This window comes from Nannobrachium achirus (assembly GCF_963921795.1).
Source record: "Nannobrachium achirus genome assembly, chromosome: 4".
Taxonomy (NCBI): Eukaryota; Metazoa; Chordata; class Actinopteri; order Myctophiformes; family Myctophidae; genus Nannobrachium; species Nannobrachium achirus.
The window spans coordinates 2,270,336-2,291,626 of NC_137813.1; the positions used below are offsets into that span (position 1 = coordinate 2,270,336).

Genomic DNA, 21,291 nt, shown 5'->3' on the forward strand with positions numbered 1-21,291 from the left:
CTAAGTACATGTAAAGTGCAACCATTTTGAGGAATTATCACTTTACTGGAGTATTTCCAATTCCCAATACTTTTACTGTATTCTACTCCACTACATCTCAGTCAAAGGCTATACTGTACCTTGGTGATTTTACCCGATCTACAAGATCTGGTAAGAAGAATGAGGAAGTAGCTGGAGGCTAATATCCCCTCCCCCTCATCACAACCAGGAACAGATAATGGGATGGTTTAAGGTTGGTGGGATGGTTAATGCTTAATGGAAGGTTTAACTACAGGGTTTCTGGAAGACTCACACATAGTAACAAAGGACTGGCTTCTTTGTGCAGGTAGCCATGAGATTTACATCAGTGACCAATGTCTCACTATAATATTTATACCGGTAGGCTGTATATTTATTTTCTTAAAAATACATATTATTATTTCAAAAGATTTTTAAAAATGTTATGAAAAAAAAACCCAGTAATACTAATAAAGAAGAAAAAAGTCTGAAAAAGGAAAACCTTTTCCTGAAGGAAATAGTGAAAATAGCCGATGTGCAAGCTCAAGGTGCCTCACATTGCGATGCATTGTGAGCTTCTAGATCTGCTCCATTCAAAAAACATTCAGAAAACCTTAAGAAAAGTATTTTAAAATGTTTTTATTATGTTGTATTAATATCTTTTTAGATAACAATGGTTCTCAAAGTGGATTCCAGGGACTCTCTAGGTCTATAGGTTCCTTTATGGGGGTCTAGATTGACCCTTAACACATCTGTAACTTTGACAGTGTACAAATGGTTCTGTTTGTACACTGTCAGAGTTAAGAGGAGACCTTCACATGTCTAAGCTTGAGAACCATTGCATTATAAGATGAGATAGTGTAGAGCTGGGCAGGGGGCGGGGCAGGGCAGCCATTTCCATCCATGCCGCCTTCTCGCTTTCAGGCTTTCTCCATTCTGCACCGGCCATCCCATAGCCCAGAGGGACGCTCCGCCTGCTGCTGCTGTGACTGGCTGCTAAGGTTGTCATGGTAACCACCTGAAATCACGAGCTCACCATTTATTTATCGATGTATTTATTTATTTGTTTTATGTTCAGAGTTCATTGATTGATTGATTGATTGAAGACTTTATTGTCAGTTTGCATAGGATAAGGTGCAGTTTCATGACAGTACAGTTCACTGGTAGACTACAAGGTCTACTAAAAGGATAAAGGAACGCTTTTGGGCTTGTTATAATTGGGTTCTATTTGTAAACTCATACAACAGTAGCCTAAATGACAGACAAATAAAACACACTAGTATGCAGAAAACGTCACCATAAGACAGTCAGAAAACTAAATAAAAAAATACGTTGTATTTACAGTAGAAAGTTCAGGATATGGATAGGCTTTGACATTTTTTTTACCCGTTTCTAGTTGAAGCCACCTGTAATATGTTATTCTTATGATTGACACGTATTATTAAATCAACTGTATAGCTAATTTACTATCACTGATATCTCTTGTATTAATACATACAGTATCTATTATTGTCCTCTGCTAGGAAGTACTGCTTGTCTAGTACTCAGTCTGTAATACACTTTATTTCGGTTTTGTTAGCTTTTTATTACTTTGCTTTTGTTTAGTTTTTTACTCATCGTTGGCATTGTTGTATTGTGTGGTTGATAGTGTTCTTGTTAACGTATTGTTTCATTGTGTTGTAACTTGTTAGTTTTGTATTATTGTGAATCCCCCCTCGCTCACATCTGGAGCGGATATTCAGGAAAAAACTCATTTCAATATTAAAGAATATCCGGTATAGATCCCGCCTAACTGTATCCGTTCATTTCCACCGCACACACACATGGACCCACACGTTCCGTTTCCGTATCCGCTCTGTGGACCGGACGTGCAGAGCAGCAGCAGAGCGGAACCTGACCAATCAGAGCCATTTCACACGTTTTGAACGACGCTGCGGTCCCCGGCAACAACCAATCACAGCGCGCCCGTCGCCCCCCCCCCCCCCCAACCCAGTGGCGTCAATCAGAAAAAGCTAAAGGCATGGCAACATGACTGGTGACTGGCGAACCTGGGAATATACCATTCTGTCAAGATGAGGATAATACAAGTGTGGAGAATATAATTAAAATACCTTGTTAAAGTGACCATTTTGTTGCATTTGTAGTTATTTGACTAGCCTGACATTCAGCCTGAATTGACATTTCGTTTAAAAAAAATTAAAGGGGTGTGGCTAGCGATTCAGGGTCTGGAACTAGGCTAGTTATTTGACTGTAATTTAACAACATCATAACCAGTGCAGATAGACAAAGAGACATTCATGGATTTATATTTAAAAGTAACTTGTATTATCCCCCCCTGGACCCAGGGTATGGCAGCTGCATACCCTTATATCCTTAGATTTTAGTACCCCTATTTTGCACTATGTGTCTGTGTATGTTCTATGCTTTGGTTTTATTATATTATATTTAATTGAACCGCTGTTTATGAATATTTTGCTTTTATCTTGGCACTGTAAAGCACTTTGTAAACATTGTTTTCGAAAAGCGCTTTTATAAATAAAGCTTATTATTATTAAACCCCTGCCATACCCAATTGACGCCCCTGCCGCCCCAACCAACCAGCCAATCACAGCGCAGGGCGTCCTCCCGGGCTATGGGACCAGGGCTGTAGTGTAGTTCTTGTTGTGTCTCTGTGTGAACAGCAGCAGCAGCGCGGGTCTTCAGTCCTTTAGGGTCCATTCGGTTAAAACCTCCACATCCCCCCTGCACACAGCCTGCTCCCTGCGGCCCCTGCTGCTCTGCTGCCCGGCCACACCAGCAGCCTCAACCCCCTGGACGGTCTGGAAGAACCAGAGCTGTTTGATTCTGATTGTTAAAGGTGAGCTGCTGTTGCTGTTAGCCTAGCCGTTAGCCTAGCGTGCTAACAGGCTAACGGCGCCCATGTTGCTTCCTGCAGGATGCATGTGTGTGTGCGTGTGTATTGTGTACACTTCTGCTTTGGCAATGTAAACGTATGTTTTCACATGCCAATAAAGCCCTTTGAATTGAAAAATTGAATGTTGTGTGTGTGTGTGTGTGTGTGTGTGTGTGTGTGTGTGTGTGTGTGTGTGTGTGTGTGTGCGTGCGTGTGCGTGTGCGTTTAGACTAGAAAATAAATGCAATGTTTTTTCCCCCCACTAAGTCTTAAAAGCCATTCTTACATCTATTAGTTTATTGAATAATCGAGTATCAAGTTTTATCGGTTAGTTTATTTCCTCTTTATGAGTAAACAAAGCAGACATTCCACCAACATGCTCTATAATGGACCCTGAACTGAACTGAACTGGTTCATTGATCCTTGCTGCTGCAGACCCGCGTTGCTTTGAAGAGGTGTTCGTGCACGACCCGTGCACGAGAGAGAAGGAATGTTCGTGTTGTTTTGTTGTGTAGATTCACACTGTTCTATTCCACAACTCTGTTCAAGCACAATGTTCTGTTTAGTGGAGAGAGAGAAAGATATGCAGGGTTCCCACGGTCATGAAATTCCTGGAAATATTTTGAAATTGGTAAAAAAAAAAAAAAAAAAAAAAACAGTAGGTACTGGAAAAGTTTTGGAATTGATCGAAGGTCCTGGAAAAAAAAGCTATGCATTGTCTTTGGTTATTGATTTTGTTAATACTTCTGAAATGACAAATTAAACATGGGCCAAATTGTCAAATATTAGAGGCAGAAATTGTGAGAATAGCGAGGCGTTGTGAGCGTGTAGATCGGCTATTTTCACAATAAAACCGTGTTATACAAAATTCCTTAACTCTTAGTGCTCGTCAGGGTGCCGGGGTCCCCAGTTCAAACATGATTATTTCGGGGGTCATGTCCTGAAGAGGTTGAGAACCACTGGCATACACTACCTGTCTTTGGGCTTATTGCACATAGGAGTAAGCGACTTGTTATTGAGCTGAATTATTGTTATATAGTCCTGGAAATCGGGTTAAATATTCTGGAAAAGTTTTGGAAATGAATTGGTAAAGAATGAAGATGTGTGGGAACCCTGGATATGTGATGTGAATTGTCCTTCTCTCATGCATTCTCCCATTTGTCTGTAAGATTTAAGTTCTACAACCCTTCCCCCTCCCAGGACCCCTGGGGGTCCCGAATCCCTGCACCCAATGCTTTTTTAAGTACATGTTTTTGCTGTAATAGGTTAGTTGGTAAATGTTGGAGTTAAACACATGCACATTAAAAGTAAGGTTTAAGACTCAAGTAGCACACATTCCATCTACATCTACTTTGATATAGTTTCACATTTCACATCTCAGACCTAAAACTTAAAATATTGTGTTGTCGTTGCCTCATTGGATAAAGATGCTGTCCACAGTTCCATGCTGTATTGATGTTGGTTCCATAGCAGAGATAACAGGCAAACATGATCAAAATAACAATTCTTCTACATTCTATAATTGTGTAGACTTTTTTGTAAATGTAGTTATACAGGTGTTGTACTCATGAGAGCATAACATTAACCAAATTCATTCCCTCTCTGTCCACTAGAGGCGCTGTCACCACTCAGTCAAGCTGGCGACCACGGTGGCAAAGAAGGCCAAGAAGCCTGAGGAGGAGGTGGAGGCGGAGCCTGTTGCAGAGACAACGGAGGCGGCGGTAGAGGCGGCGGCGGCGGCGCCCGCCGCTGGCGACGCCCCGGCACCCGCGGCGGACGGAGCAGCGCCCGCTGAGGAAGAGGAGGAGGAGGAGTATGTGGTGGAGAAGGTTCTGGACCGGAGAGTGGTGAAAGGAAGAGTGGAGTTCCTGCTCAAGTGGAAGGGATTCTCTGAGTGAGTTGTGTTCTATATAACATCTAGACTAGAGAAACTAAGGAAGGGTGGAGTTCCTGCTCAAGTGGAAGGGATTCTCTGAGTGAGTTCTGTTCTATAAAACATCAATATAAACTAAGGAAGGGTGGAGTTCCTGCTCAAGTGGAAGGGATTCTCTGAGTGAGTTCTGTTCTATAAAACATCAATATAAACTAAGGAAGGGTGGAGTTCCTGCTCAAGTGGAAGGGATTCTCTGAGTGAGTTCTGTTCTATAAAACATCAATATAAACTAAGGAAGGGTGGAGTTCCTGCTCAAGTGGAAGGGATTCTCTGAGTGAGTTCTGTTCTATATAACATCTATATATAAACTAAGGAAGGGTGGAGTTCTGCTCAAGTGGAAGGGATTCTCTGAGTGAGTTCTGTTCTATATAACATCTATATAAACTAAGGAAGGGTGGAGTTCCTGCTCAAGTGGAAGCAGACCTGCCAACCTGTACGCATTTTGCGTAGTAAGCACGCATTTTTAGTCTCTGTACGCAGGTACGCAAACTCCTCTAACGGATACGCATTATCGGGGGATGGTAACACAACACATTCTGCGTTGTGTTCGGTTGTGTTGTGGCTTAAAGTGAGGCAAAAAAAAAGATCTCCCTGCCGTGTAGTTCCTCCCAGGCACCACATGAATGGTGTGTGAATGGGGCGCATGGCGCTGGGGAGCACTAGAACGGAAGCGATGCTCGTTTTGTCGATAGAAGAAGAATTAAACCTATTGGCGAACAGAGTCTGTTTGTTTTGGTCATAGAGTTATAATAAGAAGGTTTTGGTTTATTTCGGCATGCACGCATCTCACAGCGGCGCCGACGAGTTATCGATCGGATACATAACGGCGATATTAATCAGATTAATGTATAAAGAAGATGATACGGAGAAGGGCCGTGTTGTCGTGCGAGTCGATGCACATCGACTGTTCCCCCCCCTCAGTGCTGCCAACGATCTAACAGGTAATAATAAAGTTTTAAAACCCTCCTCTGAGGTGAATTCACATGTCATAGCAGCCACGATGGTGAGAATTGGTGAAATCTTGTACTATGCCTAACCTAAACCTATCTTGCGACGCTGGTGAAACGAAACGAGCGGCTGCGGCTCCGCATGGAGCTGTTGTGTATGAAGTCTGTGTTATACTTCGTCATGCGACGGTGTTGCAGCGAGCAACCAGTCGGAAAATGTCAAAACGTGTGACCCAGTTCTTTCTTAGTACAATGAACTGAAGCATACATTGGCCACGATTGGATAAAATACTGGGCTGCCTGTTCCACTTTAACTCGAGTATATGAATTATGCCGATGTGTATTGTCAAAAACATTAACAGTGAACAAATTATGTATCACCTGTGAATCTATGACGATATTAATGGTCTATCAACAATGAGTAGCCTGCAGCCTATATGAATGAATATACAGACTAGGCTGTATGTGATCTATACACAATGTTGTAGGCCTATTATATCAATTAATGGATGGAATAGAAACCTACATGAGTTGAATACTTTCAACTTCATGATGCAAATCATGCACAGAAATGTGGATTTATTTAGGCTGCTCAATTAACAAAGACACAGGTTTATGTAAATAGCCTACTTGACAATGAAAAGCTATTTTGCAATTTGAATAACATGATTAATATTGATGTATGTTCATTCATATAGTCACTGGTGATAGACTGTTTTGCTAGTCTATTGTTAACTAACTCTGAGCAAGGGCAGTTAGTATATTTTATTGAAGATTTGTCAACAGAATTGCTAATGCAACATTATTGTATTGCCTGGTAATACTAGCCTACTTTTTCTCAGGACCAAATGGCATTTTTATTTAAAAGGTTGTTATAACATCTTGCCTCCATTATTACTAGTGTAAGTCAAGACATGCAATGTGCTACCTTTCTGGTGTGAAATTTCGTTAACATAGCTGGTAAAGGTCCCACCCAAAAAGGTGCATGGAACCCCCCAAAATATACGCTGTTTTGTGCGGGAAAACAACAAAAATTGCACCGCGGGCCCGCGCATGAGTACTCAAAAAAATTTGCCAGGGTTGGCAGGTCTGTGGAAGGGATTCTCTGAGTGAGTTCTGTTCTATATAACATCTATATAAACTAAGGAAGGGTGGAGTTCTGCTCAAGTGGAAGGGATTCTCTGAGTGAGTTGTGTTCTATATAACATCTAGACTAGAGAAACTAAGGAAGGGTGGAGTTCTGCTCAAGTGGAAGGGATTCTCTGAGTGAGTTGTCTTCTATATAACATCTAGACTAGAGAAACTAAGGAAGAGTGGAGTTCTCCTCAAGTGGAAGGGATTCTCTGAGTGAGTTGTGTTCTATATAACATCTAGACTAGAGAAACTAAGGAAGGGTGGAGTTCTGCTCAAGTGGAAGGGATTCTCTGAGTGAGTTGTGTTCTATATAACATCTATACCAGGGCTCAGACCTGTTATAGATGTACTATTGTACTATTCTGAAAATGTTCTATTCTGGCCCCCTGGTGTACAACTTCTAACGGCGCAACGCTCGACATGGCGACTCAGGCGCTCCAGATCACCTGAGACGCGCGCCTCCGTCATTGGTCAATAACTATCCTTATACAGCGCAGCTACTGAGCCCCGTCGGTAGGTCATTTAAGGACCCCCAAATTGATATGTATTTGCAACTAGAAAATATTGTTCCTTCGAAACAATTGTGGGCTCGCTTCTAGCCAGAAAACAATGGCTATAAAAGTACAAAATGTCAAGATCGCAGGCAGTGCTCTCTTTGACGTTACTGACGTCAAAGATTGGTCCATTTTTTCCAAAAATGTTATGCAAAAGTTGACCCGCTGGTGGCGCTATAACAGGCCAATGATAGAAGGGTGGTATCTGTTTCTTGACCTATTGGGAATGTGCTTGCAAGATTTCACGAACATCCCAGGCTGTGTTCATGATTTGAGGTGTTTTTGGCTTTGGCCACTTTATCGCTGCTTGCAGCTATATTTATTATTATTATTTTATTATTTTATTGTATGCACTTCATAGGCATGTTAGATAAAGGTCAGGGTTTCCTGCAGCACTTTACAGGCCAGGCGCCCCGCCCGGCCAGAAAACCCCCCCGCCCCCCCAAGGGTATTAAAAAAAAAAAAAAAAATTAAATATTTTTTTTTTCAAAAAAACTTTTTGGACCTCCAACAATGTACTAGGCATGATCGCGATCGCGAAATTGCATGTTTAACCCCCATACCAACCCTATCTTTCAAACATGGCAGCCATGTGAAGTTACTTGTGCCTCACTGGCAGGAGAGCAGAGCAGCGCATGCAGCTGCTTAATTGACGGTCGTTAACTTCTTTTGAAGTTCTCTGAGAGGCGAGCCTAGCCTAGGTCAACTTGACAGTGACACAGCTGCACAGCGAGTCGTAGATTGCGTCGAGAGAGAGAGAGAGAGAGAGCGAGCTCTTCTCATTTACTCACAACGACACAAGTAAAGTACAAATACCTGAAAATCTCCTTTGTACAGTATAAGTACAGTAGGCTACTTAAGTAAATCTACTTAGTTACTTTACACCAATGTTGTTGTTTTTTTACTGTGCTGTAGACTTCTATTTATATGGCACGAGTGCTGGTTGATTAACCTGGGGGAAAAAAACAAGTTACACTGTCCTGTGAAAAACGTAGTTATTCAATGTTGAATAAATGTGGATGATAGCATGTAGTTGTGTTTTCCGTCATCATGGGCACATTCATGTGTTTTTTATAGGGCAAAAATAAGAATTAATATTAAAAATTAAATGAATTAATTACTCGAATTCATTAATTAATTATCAAAAAATTTCTGGCGCACGCGCTTCGCGCGTGCGCCATGAGATCCCCCCTGGTCAAGACTTTTTCCTGCAGGAAACCCTGAAGGTCCTTAGATTGCGTGTAGAATGTTTCATGCAAATTGCTAAAAAGAAATCCTAGAATAAAAACGGTTTTAAACGTTTCACAAACTGCTCAAAATGATATAGCGCCCCCCTTTGGCCAATTGGGGTATGATTGGTTTTAGTGATATTTGGAATAACACTCTACATCTTTGCCAAATGCCATGAACATGCTACTTTGTATGTATGATTTAGAGGCAGAAGAATAATTTGCATAAAAATGCAATATTCATTGAATTTATTTAAAAAAGCATGTTTCAATTTTAAAAAAATCCGATCTGACAGATCTTTAGATATCGGTCCAAAGTTCACGTAAAAAAAGTTTTGTGCACGTGACGTGAAAATTTCAGAATAAAAGCGGGTTTACGCGTTTTACAAACTGCTCAAATTGGCGGAAAAGCTAAGGGCGGAGCTTACTTAACAACGACACAGATGTCTTCCGCTTGAGTCAAAGCACGCGTGTAACAAGTTGCATGTCTTCAAACGAAACGAGTCAAGACTTATGCCCGTTTGAAGTTTGAATTTTCAAACGCTTCGTATAGCGCCCCCCTTTGGCCAATTGGAATAAGATTGGTTTCAGTGATATTTGGACTAAACCTCTACATGTTTGCCAAATGCCATGAACGTAACACTTTGCATGTTTGATTTAGAGGCAGAATAATAATTTGCATAAAACCGCAATATGAATTGAATTATTAAAAATTAATGGTTTAACGTACAAACTTCTCACCACATAGACTGTATAGGTATTGGTCCAAAGTTCATGTGAAAAGAGTTTTGTGCACTTGACGCGAAAATCCCAGGAGGAGATAGATTTTTACTGTTTTTCATATAATTCCGAATTGTGGGAGACCTAAAGGTCAGAGGTCAAAAGTTAGAGGGTAAAAGTTGTTCGGCATGAGGAGACGCATAAGTGTATACAGGTTTCATGGCTGTATGTATAACACAGCATGAGCTATACCTGTTCAAAGATCGCACTTTCGAAGGCTTCCTACAGCGCCACCATTTGGCCGATTGCTATAGAAAATAATAGCACACTTCCCCACTGTAAACTGAACACATTGATGTTTTTATTTTCATTTTCTCACTAAGTATGTAGGAGTAGAAAGGAACCGAAGTTTTGAGGAGAACTTGATATGCCTGATAGATAAATAATGACAATATCTAGAGTGTGCTCGCCTTATAGGCGAGCCCACAATTAGCGAATCGTAAAGGATGCGGTTTTGGTGATTTTCATTAATTTACATAATAATCATAACGGCAGCAGCGATGTATAACTCCATACGGTCTGACCCAGTGTTTACAACACTGCTGCAAAACGCCAAAGACGGCTGATCCACAATCTCACTGTGCAGATCGGTGTCTGTCGGCGTGCGACACAGCGGTTTAATGAATGAGCATAATGATTACGTTGTTGCTCCTCTCCTCCAGAGGAGAGGAGCCAAGGCCATCACACTGCCGTCTAAACGGCAAGAAAAAGTTTATATCCGTTCTAACAGAGTACTCCATGGCTACAGCTAGTCAATGTTCTGGTAATCATTATGAATATAAAATAAATCCTTGTGCGTCAATTAGAAGCTGCTGTTTGTCGTAAGCTGAAAGTGAAAGTGTTTTCTGTGTGACGGTGGCTCCCCTCCTCCGTCCCCTGCACACATGTGAAACTCATGGTGTGTCTTAGGGTGCATTTTTTTTTTTGCTGTGATGAAAGCAAGGCATCAACAACGGTACTTCCTTCCTTGACAATAATGAGAGGCAGACAATACCATTACTGAGATCTTTCTGAATATAAAAAACGTTTTATATTGCTAATAATAAAATGGAATCTTTTGGAAATATAACTGAACTGAATCAAACCATTTGCATGATTGCCAATTTGACTAGTTAGTAACACTTTATTACACAATAAATATTGAAGCTTGACTTGAGGTAGTGAAGTGATTTTCTTTGGTTGGAATAATTTATTATATCAACCATTTAACAAAATAAAACTGTATCACTTATCCTAAAATAAATATATAAATATCTCAAATCGCAATATTCGCAATTAGATATTTTCCTAAAATCGTTCAGCCCTAATTAGGGGTGGGCGATACTGGAAAAAAACATTATCACGATACTCTTCATGCAGTATCACGATACACGATATTATCACGATACTGTTTTATGCGAGTTTTTAGGTTTATTATGATTATAAGACCCACACAGATATTCTATTGATAATCTATTCATTGTTATGCTGCATATAGAAAGATAGATATCCTAATCTATGATTTTTTTAATGATAACATTTTGATTTTTGATTAAACAATTAACATCTTTTACCTCAAAATATTTACTAGTTGGTGTGATGATGGTTCAGGTCATTCAAATGGGTCCAAGAAATGTTTTATGGGTTCCCATAAAATGTTTTTGAGTGTTGTGAGCTTGTAGATCGGCTATTTTCAAAACAATTTGGCTAAATCATTTCGGGACCTCTCTGGGGGTCTCGACCCACAGGTTGACAACAACCTATGCCTTACCATTGAAACTTGGGGGAAAGCAAATTACCCTACGACCAACCAAAGTCAGGAGGTTTGTTATGATACAAGCTTTCTTTTTACAGAATTACTCCGTATTTTACAATACAGTTATCATCCTAGCTTTTAGCTTTTCTACTAAACAAAAATGGCATGGTTTTATAACTAAGCCAATTATGAAATAGACGCGAAATAGACGCTACGATTTCACCGCGAGACACACGCATGCTTCAACGGTGAAAGCATAACAAACAAAGCACTTTATAGCTTCTTGTTTGTAGTTAATAAAAACAGAAGCATGCATTTACAAGGCGATCTAAATCACCTCATCAATACTGCCAGAACACACAGCTGTGGACTCCACTCCAGCACACACGCACGCACGCACACACACACACACACACACAGAGCGCAGCAGTTTGCAGTGAGATGGCTGATAGCGATAGCAGGACGGATAAAGTAGTTTGCGTCCTGTTAGTTTAATGCATCCATTATTAAAAATATGCTTCAAAGAATGCAGGGCAAGCTGCATCACTGCTTTATAAAGTCCCGTGAAAGTGAAACTAAATCGTGGTCGTGGACCAGTGTGCCGTGCTGCTCGGTGCTCCGGTCAGTCACTGTAGAGTGTAGACACTCGGAGCCTGTCTGCGTGCTGCCCGGGGGTGGGGCCGTGAAAGCAAAGGGACAGATCTTCAAGCAATATGACACGTTGAGCCGCGACACGTTGTTAGCGTGTAGATCTGTTCTTTTTGGTGAATTACACCACCGTACTATAGAAGTATAAATTAAGCAATAGAGCAGCGACTCATAGAACGTGCACTCGCTGTATCCAGATCCAGAGCCTTTTCTGTATGACTGTTTGTATCACGAGAGAAACGATAATCTGAAAAGGCATATCGTGGCAAAGCTGTATCGTCGAGACGATAATTATCGCCATATCGCCCACCCCTAGCCCTAATACCAAACTAAACAGGTTCTGAACGAGGGGAGTCATTTGGGAGGCGCACCGGCCGTGGGGTTGAACGAGGGGAGTCATTTGGGAGGTGCACCGGCCGTGGGTTTGAAGTTATCATTTTGTCATAAATGATGTTAGCTTGTAGACTAGCAGTTTTTCAGCTTCACACAAAAAATCACAGATGTCTTCCAGGGCATAACGAAAATGTGGACAAGTTGACTGAGTCGACTTCATTACACAAGTCAACTCCCACCAGAGAAAGTCCAAGTTGAAAAAGAAAAAAATCCTTCTATAATTATTTTTGCTCCATGTGTGCGTCTGTACAGCATTCAAACAGTAGGATTGCTTATTGTCAAAGACAGAATGATCCAACATTACAGTGCTACATTACATTTGGTATAACATGGTTCTATTGTGAAAATAGCCGATCTACATGCTCACAACGCCTCGAGGCGTTGTGAGCATGTAGATCGGCTATTTTCACAATTTCTGCCTCTAATATATTTGACAATTTGGACAATGTTTATTTTAGAGGTATTAAAAAGTCCTTAAAGTGTCACTTTAGAAATGTGCAGATACCCTCTATACACTTAAACTTTATGTTGGTTTGTTTACAGTTGAGTGAGAAAACAATGTTTCACATTAACTTTTTTGGTGCCATGATTTTTTCTCTTCAATGTCCCTTGATGCCATGGTCTCCATAGACTTCCATGTAATTTATAGTGCACGGATCGTGCACGCCCATGCCTAGATGATGCACCACGTGTGTGCCCACTATTCACAGCTTTCAAACAAAAAAATCCGCTTGGAAATCCGTTCAGGCATTCATGATTTATCAGCCATTATGTTTTCTTCAGATGTAAACAAACATGGCTGCCATGTTTGAAAGAATGGGTTGGTATGGGGGTTAAACATGCAATTTCGCGATCGCGATCATGCCTAACACATTTCTGGAGGTCCAAGACGATAAAGTCGTCTTCAACTCAACTTTTTACTGAGTCGAGTCGACTTGCAAAAATCACAAGTCGTTAATGCCCTAGTGTCTTCACATGTGTACTAATATAAGTGTGTGTGTGTATGTGTGTGTCTGTGTGTCTCTGTCTCTGTGTGTGTGTGTGTGTGTGTGTGTGTGCGTGCGTAGGGAGGACAACACGTGGGAGCCCCAGGATAACCTGGACTGTCCAGACCTCATCGCTGAGTACATGACCAAACACAACGAGAAGGAGGCCAAGAAGAAGGAGAGCAAGAGGAAGGCTGCCAGCGAACACGATGGAGAGGAGAGGAGCAGCAAGAGGAAGAAGGATGAGGTGAGAGAGAGGAGAGGAGAGGGGAGAGGAGAGGAGAGGAGAGGAGGTAGGAAAGGAAACGAGGAGAGAGGGATATTATCAGGAGTGGAATGCAGCCAGTGAGAGAAGTAGCAGAACTAGAACACTGCTTCTTAAACATGTTCCATGTCAATTACACAAGGATGAAACATTTACTATATGTTGCGTAGTGAGCTTCTAGATCCACTATAAGTATACAATATACTAATATACCCATTTATACTAATATATCTCTGATGTCGGGCTGAAACCATGTCCAAAATATTGACAAAACTGCTTGATCAAAGTTGGTTTGAGATGATACTTAAATGTGTTCTCATCACTTTACCCACATACAGTGGTGGAGTTAAGATTAGTTGTTTTGGGGTTGGAGTTAAATGGTTTGACTGACTTCATTTTTATCCCACGATTTTTTGTAACTCATTTTTTTCACCCAGTGCCAACTGCCTAAGCTGTAATCCTTGTCTCTGCTCTCCCTCTGTCAACCTGGGGAGAGCCCTGAACTGAGCTCATGCTTCAGTGCATGAGGAGTGAGCAGGCACTCCCCACCTGTCAGAAGAGCTTTTTAATACCTTTCATTGATTCAATATGTGTATGTAAATAGCTCTGATTTATAAAAGGGGGAAAATAATAATAATTGTAGATCGGTTTCTGCGGACAGCGACAATATAGTGTTGAAATTGTTCCTCATTTTGATGGGGGCCCCTGGAACTCCATCCATGACCCCTGGGGGTCCCCAGACACCACTTTGAGAACAGTACCAGAGGTCCTGGTAGGAGATCAGTACTAGAGGTCCCGGTAGGAGATGAAACCATCAGAGGTCCTGGTAGGAGATAAAACCATCAGTACCAGAGGTCCTGGTAGGAGATAAAACCATCAGTACTAGAGGTCCTGGTAGGAGATAAATCATCAGTACTAGAGGTCCTGGTAGGAGATAAATCATCAGTACTAGAGGTCCTGGTAGGAGATAAAACCATCAGTACTAGAGGTCCTGGTAGGAGATAAAACCATCAGTACCAGAGGTCCTGGTAGGAGATAAAACCATCAGTACTAGAGGTCCTGGTAGGAGATAAATCATCAGTACTAGAGGTCCTGGTAGGAGATAAAACCATCAGTACTAGAGGTCCTGGTAGGAGATAAAACCATCCGTACCAGAGGTCCTGGTAGGAGATAAAACCATCAGTACCAGAGGTCCTGGTAGGAGATAAAACCATCAGTACTAGAGGTCCTGGTAGGAGATAAAACCATCAGTACTAGAGGTCCTGGTAGGAGATAAAACCATCAGTACCAGAGGTCCTGGTAGGAGATAAAACCATCAGTACTAGAGGTCCTGGTAGGAGATAAAACCATCAGTACTAGAGATGGGAAGCTATGGTTGTTTCCAGGGACATTTGGGTCATCGTCACCCCATAGTGTTAACATTTAAAGGACAACTCCTCCCTAAATCACTTCTAGGCTCATTTTCCTACTTATATTGATCCCAAAACACTGTCCATGGGGTCTATTAGGCAGAAATGCCCCTGTTGTCCAGTTTCCCCAGCAGCTCTCATTGCATAGAGTGGAGCCTATAAGCCTATCGCTTTTACACTATTTGTTGTGGTCAAAAGTGTTTTTATTTTTCATGAATGTGTTACTAGTTGTCATTACAAACACATCCATGTCATCGTTGTCCCACACTCTGCTAAACAGATGTTATTCTCTTATGTGTTTTGCCAAGTCCCGGAAAAGATGCCCTGTGATTGGCCAGTACAGTCACTTTGATTGGCACCTGTGCCAAATGCTCCCCCCAAAACATTATTTATGAGAGTGTTTTGGCTTGTGTTGGACAACCAAGGCATGGATGTGTTTGTAATGACAACTGGTAACACATTCATGAAAAACAAAATCACTTTTGAACACAACAAATAGTGTAAAAGCGATAGGCTTATAGGCTCCACTCTATGCTATGAGAGCTGCTGGGTTCTGCTGGGGAAACTGGACAACAGGGGCATTTCTGCCTAATAGACCTCATGGACAGTCATTTTGGATCAATATAAGTAGGAAAATATGCCTAGAAGTGTTTTAGGGAGGAGTTGTCCTTTAACCTTACATTCAGTTATTTTATGCATAATTTGTCCCCTGAATTGTTTTTGCAGATTAATGTGATTTCATTGTAATCGACATCCGTACATTTACATGTACCGTATTATTGTTTAATGCATATTACCTCAAACGTCTACAAGCTCTCAACACGTGTCTTGGCCACGCGTTGAGAGCACTATATTTTACTGTTTTAGAAATGGGGCTGAAATGTAAAAATAATTATTGCCACCCATATTTCTTTCTGAGATTACACCTGTGATTGTTTGTCTCATTGTGGTTCTGTCATCTCTCTCTCTCTCTCTCAGGGTGAGAAGGCTTTGGTAGAGGGACATATAGTTAACTCTCTCTCTCTCTCTCTCTCTCTCAGGGTGAGAAGGCCAGAGGGTTTGGCAGAGGTCTTCAACCTGAGAGGATCATTGGAGCCACGGACTCCAGTGGAGAACTGATGTTCCTCATGAAATGGTACACACACACACACACACACACACACACACACACACACACACACACACACACACACACACACACACACAAACACGCGGGTGAAATCATACAGCAACTGTTAATTTGGGGGCGGGAGCCCTTGAGTGGCAGTCGGTCGTGAAAGCAGTCGACACAACACTATTTACTATTCTAGACCCCCTGGTAACGACTTCTAACGGCGCTGAGTGGCTCATGCGACCCTCGTCAACGCTCGACACGGCGACTCGCTCGCTCGGCGGTGTCTCACATGGCTCAAGGTCACTTTAGACGGTGGGCCTCTGTCATGGTCAATAAGTATACCGTACTTTATCGGCAAAAAAAAAAGTTTGGTGCAAAAAAGTCTGTGGCAGTGATGTTGCTAGGTTTTCAGTGTAATGGGTCCCGGGACCCACAGGTGGTTATTCGAATGGGTCCCAGAATCATTTTATGGGTCCTGTGACGACACAACACGCTTTATGTATCAACGGTGAAAACATCAAAAACAAATAGTGGCAAATAGCTACTGGTATGTAGTTAATAAAGGACAGAAGCATGGATTTACAAGACCATCTCAATCATCTCATCAATAATGCCAGAACACACAGCTGTGGAGACTCCACCACATGCAGCTCAGCTGGTGCAGTGAAATGATTGATAGCAGGAAGGATAGTGTTGTATGCATCCTGGGGATGCAGGGATGCTTAGTTTAATGAGTCCTTTATAAAAAATATGAGTCAGGGACTCAGGATGCAGGGCTAGTAGCATCACTGCGGTGGCAGAAAAATAGTTGCACAGACGGGATGCAAACCTGGGAGGTGTGGATTGGGAGTCTGGTGATCAGCGAGCCAAGAGGTGGCATTGGGTCAAACCACTGTAAAAAGAAACAAACCCGCCAGAAGCCCATATTACTGTCAGAAACAGTTGCCGGATGATTTCACCCAGAGCGAGCCCACACACACACACACCATTATTTCAATGCTTGTGAGCACAGCTATAGGTTATGGTGGCTAATCTTAGTTAAAATTGAGATGGGGGCGTCTATGGTCAAATACATTTAATTCTAGCTGTCCTTGAGCTTCACAGATGAAGACATGTTATTCAGAAAACCATTAGGATTTAGAAGACACATTTAAGTATATTTCAGGTCATTTGTTTTGAGGCCATTTGTGGACCTCCAAAAGTCCCAAAAATACCTTTCCATAAACAAACATCCTGTTGCTGTGATTTAGTGAATAAACTGATCATTCCCTCTCCTCTCCACCCTCCTGTTCCTCTCTTTTCTTCTCCTCATCCCTCCATCAACCCTCTCTCTTTCTCTCCCTCTATTCTTCTTCTCTCCACCTCCATCCATCTCCTCCCTGTCTGTCCCTCTGTCCATCTGTCCTCCTGTCCTCTTGTCTGTCCTGTCCGTCCCCCCCCCCCCCACAGGAAGAGCAGTGACGAGGCAGACCTGGTCCCTGCCAAGGAGGCCAACGTGAAGTGTCCTCAGGTTGTGATCTCCTTCTACGAGGAGAGGCTGACCTGGCACTCCTACCCCACTGAGGAGGAGGACAAGAAGGAGGACGACAAGAAGGAGTAGAGGAGGAGAGGAGGTGAAGAGAGAGAGAGATGGAGGTGAAGAGAGAGACTAGAGCAGTGGTTCTCAAACTTGTTTGACGTCAGTGACCTCACAACTCTGAGAGTACAAATGGAACCAAGCGGACCCTTTATGGCAGGGTTTCTCAACCTTTTTTCTGCATGGGCACACTTTTCATGTCCCAGGAATCCATGGGCACACCAACATAATACGGGGGTGTAAATATCGTCACTGTCGGGAAGTTTCAAATGTGTATGTTTCTTCACAAAGTAAAGCCGTGCTTCATCATACAAGGCTGTCGCACAACAGTGGTGAAAACAGCAGATCTACAAGCACACAACGCCTCGCACCGCGAGGCGTTGTGCGCTTGTAGATCGTCTGTTTTCACTAGTTTAAATCATTTTTAAAATGATAAATACCATACTGGCTTTCAAGCAGTTTCAAGGGGCACACTTGACCCTTCTCAGGGGCACACCAAAGGTCCCCAGGCACACTGGTTGAGAAACACTGCTTTATGGGGTCTGTTTGGTTCCATCCGGGGACCCTCTCACTTTGAGAACCTCTGGACTAGACAGAGAGAGAGAGAGAGAGAGAGAGAGAGATGGACGATTGATTCTGGAGCTATATACTGTAGATATTTACTTTTATTGTGCTTAAATGAAAAACATATAAGCTTGCACATTGTGACACATCTGAAGCATCAAGCTTTTATATTTCTTTCAGCACAAGTTCTTCAATCCAAACAATAGTAATGGGTCCGTTTGTGTAACGATACATTTATATATACACTTTGAGCTGTGATTTCTGTATTGGAAGGGAGAGAGAGGGGCAGCCGTTTATGAATGAACAACTTTTTATCTTCATTTCATCTTGTTGTTGCTTCTGGTGCCGGTGGTTCCTGTGCCGTCGCAAGACTTCTGTTGTTGGTGATTTGTTAAAGAATAACTTTAGAATCCATGGAAACATCTCTCTCTCTCTCTCTCTCTCTTTCTCTCTCTCTCTGTGTCTCTCTATGTCTCTCTGCCTTCCTGCTGACCACCATCAGAGTTCGTACCGGGCTGTGAGCGATCGCCTTGCTTGTGGGCTGCGGATCCGAACGCTTTCATCCTGACAGGAAACCATCATGTTTTAGTCCGGGGACCATAGATATAAAAAGATAGATAAAGATAGATAAAGATGGATAGATAACTCATTCACTGCTGCTGCGATCTGTACCTCTGCCACTCAAAGTGACTACTGGCTAATCGCAGCGCGTCAGAATCTCTAGACCAGTGTTTCTCAACCTTTGTTCTGCATGGCACACTTTTCATGTCCCAAGAATCCATGGGCACACCAACATAATACGGGGGTGTAAATATCCTCACTGTCGGGAAGAAACCTTGTATCTCCAAGTTTCAAATGTGTACGTTTCTTCACAAAGTAAAGCCCTGCTTCATCATACAAGGCTGTCGCACAACAGTAGTGAAAACAGCAGATCTACAAGCACACAGAGGCGTTGTGTGCTTGTAGATCGTCTGTTTTTTCACTAGTTTAAATCATCTTTAAAATGATAAATACAATACTGGCTTTCAAGCAGTTTCAAGGGGCACACTTGACCCTTCTCAGGGGCACACCAAAGGTCCCCAGGACCAGTGGTTGAGAAACACTGCTCTAGGGTGCGTTGGAATAAACGAAGGACCAGAGGGCGCACAAACCATTGCCCTTCAGTCACTTTATCCTAACGCACCCTGGTTTATGAAAAGACGGCTTTCCGTGAGGCACACGGCTGCCCTCAGACCCGACGCAGGCTCTTATCTTTTTACTTCTATGGTCACCGGGCCTCCAAACACAGCAGATCTACAAGCGTTGGGATGGTCCTGCCCAGAGCCCTGGACCATGCGTATTGTTGACGCCCCACAATGAGTTCAAAACCGTACGAGCTTATTGATCTGCACATTTTTTTGAAAGTATAAATTAGGGAAATGTTTTTAAATCACCATATTATCCTAAACCTAAACCCCAGACCAGCTCTAGTCTCATATCAACGCTTTTTCAATCGATTTGAATCAAATCGATTCTCTCGGTCGACAACCTTAAACCTGACATTGATCTTTTAGAGCGCGTCGTCATACGTCTAATATAGTGACATGAATCTGCAAGCTCACGACATGACGCATTGTGAGATCTGTTTTCGCTGTTAGTTTGGTTTCGCGCAACACCGCTGTACCACAAAGTATAAAATCAATAAAAACAAACTATTCTTTTTATTTCCCACGTTGCTTTGTTGATGCAGTACATAACGTTTATAGAACACATTTCTCGATAATTCAATAAATGGACAAAGTAATTGATCAATAACTAATAAATGAATATCTAGCCGGAGGTCTAGTTGTATTAGCAGATTACCAGTCCAGTCCACTGATCCAGTACAGTGTTTGAACCAGGCCATTGAATGCCAAAGTTATGTTTTTTTTACTAAGCTTTTTTTTTTTTTTTATCTCCCACCCCCCAATAAATTTCTCCTTCACATAAACTCAAGAGCGTGGTTTTTTAGCCTTCGTGATCCGAGCCACGATCACAATTTCAACGTTTCTTAGTTTTATTTTTATTTTATTTTTAGGTTTTTCCATTTTGCATTCCTTGAACCTCAAAAGAAAAGAGAGAAAGAAAAAAGAAGAAAATACAGAGCTAATTCTTTGTTTTCTTTCGACCCGGGAAGTCTTAAATTCTCTCCGGCGTGGGAAAGCCTATTAACCAGTCGTGCGCTTGACGCTCTTCTCCTTCACTGTTGCTTTTTAAAGCCTTTAGATTTTTATATCCAGCGTTTAAACCGTGACTTCTTCCTTCCTTCCTTCCTCTTTTACTTAAAGTGTACTTTTAGCGTTCTTTTGGTCGTGACGTCGTTGTTGCTGCGCGTGTTGGAGCGCCGCCTCGACGCGTGTTGTTGGATATTCTTAGCGTTGAGTTCAGTAGACGCGTTGTGTTGACGTTTAGCTTTACCAGCATTTTTTTATTTCTCTGTTAACAGACCCCCGCGGCGTACAGGTTGCTGGTTTAAATCCCTTCCCTGGCAGCTCGCCTGGCAGCTTGAATTTCAACAACACCCCATGGACTGAATAAGTTGACTCAACAAAGCATGAGATATTCTGTTAAGCCAGTGGTTCTCAAAATGGATTCCAGGGGCTCTGTAGGTTCCTTTTAAGTGGACCCTTACAAGTCTGTAACTTTGACAAGTGTACAAATGGAACCAAATGGACCCTCACGGGTCCATTTGGTTCCATTTGTACACTTGTCAAAGTTGAGGTGAGAACGTCAAGTATCAACGTTTGGAGAACCGCTGACGTAAGCAACCCATTCACTCTTTTAACGGTTTCCATTTTGGCCATTTTCATCATTTTAAACCAATGCATACAGTGTTGCTTACATATTACACAACTAGCGAGGTCCAGGGACCCCTCTGGGTTACTAGACGTGGGGGGAGGGTTCCAAATGGACCCCTATGGGTCTAACTGGTGAGAGTTGAGGTGGTCTTTGAAATAAATAAAAAAAGGTTTGAGAACCACTCTGGTTATTGTGATTGTAATAACAGACCAGCTCTGGCAGCGAGATTGGAAACCCTGGTTCCGCAACAGACTCCGGTTCCATGTTTTACTTCTTAATATTCGACTCTGGTTTCTACGGTTCCTTGAATCCCAATC

General features: G+C 42.2%; 1 protein-coding gene across 7 annotated transcripts; it reads left to right on the plus strand.

Annotated features, from left to right (window-relative positions):
• Positions 1 to 4,652: 4,652 nt before the first annotated feature.
• Positions 4,653 to 20,799, plus strand: LOC308283315 (chromobox protein homolog 1-like). 7 transcript variants are annotated; one of them, XM_080723727.1, is made up of 5 exons: positions 4,653 to 4,784; positions 13,311 to 13,476; positions 15,944 to 16,038; positions 17,467 to 17,652; positions 18,660 to 20,799. In XM_080723727.1, the coding sequence occupies exons 2-4, from the start codon at positions 13,372 to 13,374 to the stop codon at positions 17,615 to 17,617; spliced, it is 351 nt and encodes a 116-aa protein (XP_080579853.1). In that variant the 5' UTR covers positions 4,653 to 4,784; positions 13,311 to 13,371; the 3' UTR covers positions 17,618 to 17,652; positions 18,660 to 20,799. The 7 variants fall into 7 exon arrangements, with proteins under 7 accessions (XP_080579853.1, XP_080579856.1, XP_080579854.1 ...); XM_080723730.1 differs by having other exon boundaries at positions 20,622 to 20,799; XM_080723728.1 differs by having other exon boundaries at positions 17,467 to 17,630.
• Positions 20,800 to 21,291: the final 492 nt, after the last annotated feature.

What these genes read in the sequence shown, in the direction of transcription:
- LOC308283315 (XM_080723727.1), top strand. Translation starts at nt 13,372, where the DNA reads ATGACCAAACACAACGAGAAGGAGGCCAAGAAGAAGGAGAGCAAGAGG. An exon ending in GCAAGAGGAAGAAGGATGAG is followed by an intron (nt 13,477 to 15,943) that starts GTGAGAGAGAGG and finishes TCTCTCTCTCAG; the next exon opens with GGTGAGAAGGCCAGAGGGTT. An exon ending in CTGATGTTCCTCATGAAATG is followed by an intron (nt 16,039 to 17,466) that starts GTACACACACAC and finishes CCCCCCCCACAG; the next exon opens with GAAGAGCAGTGACGAGGCAG.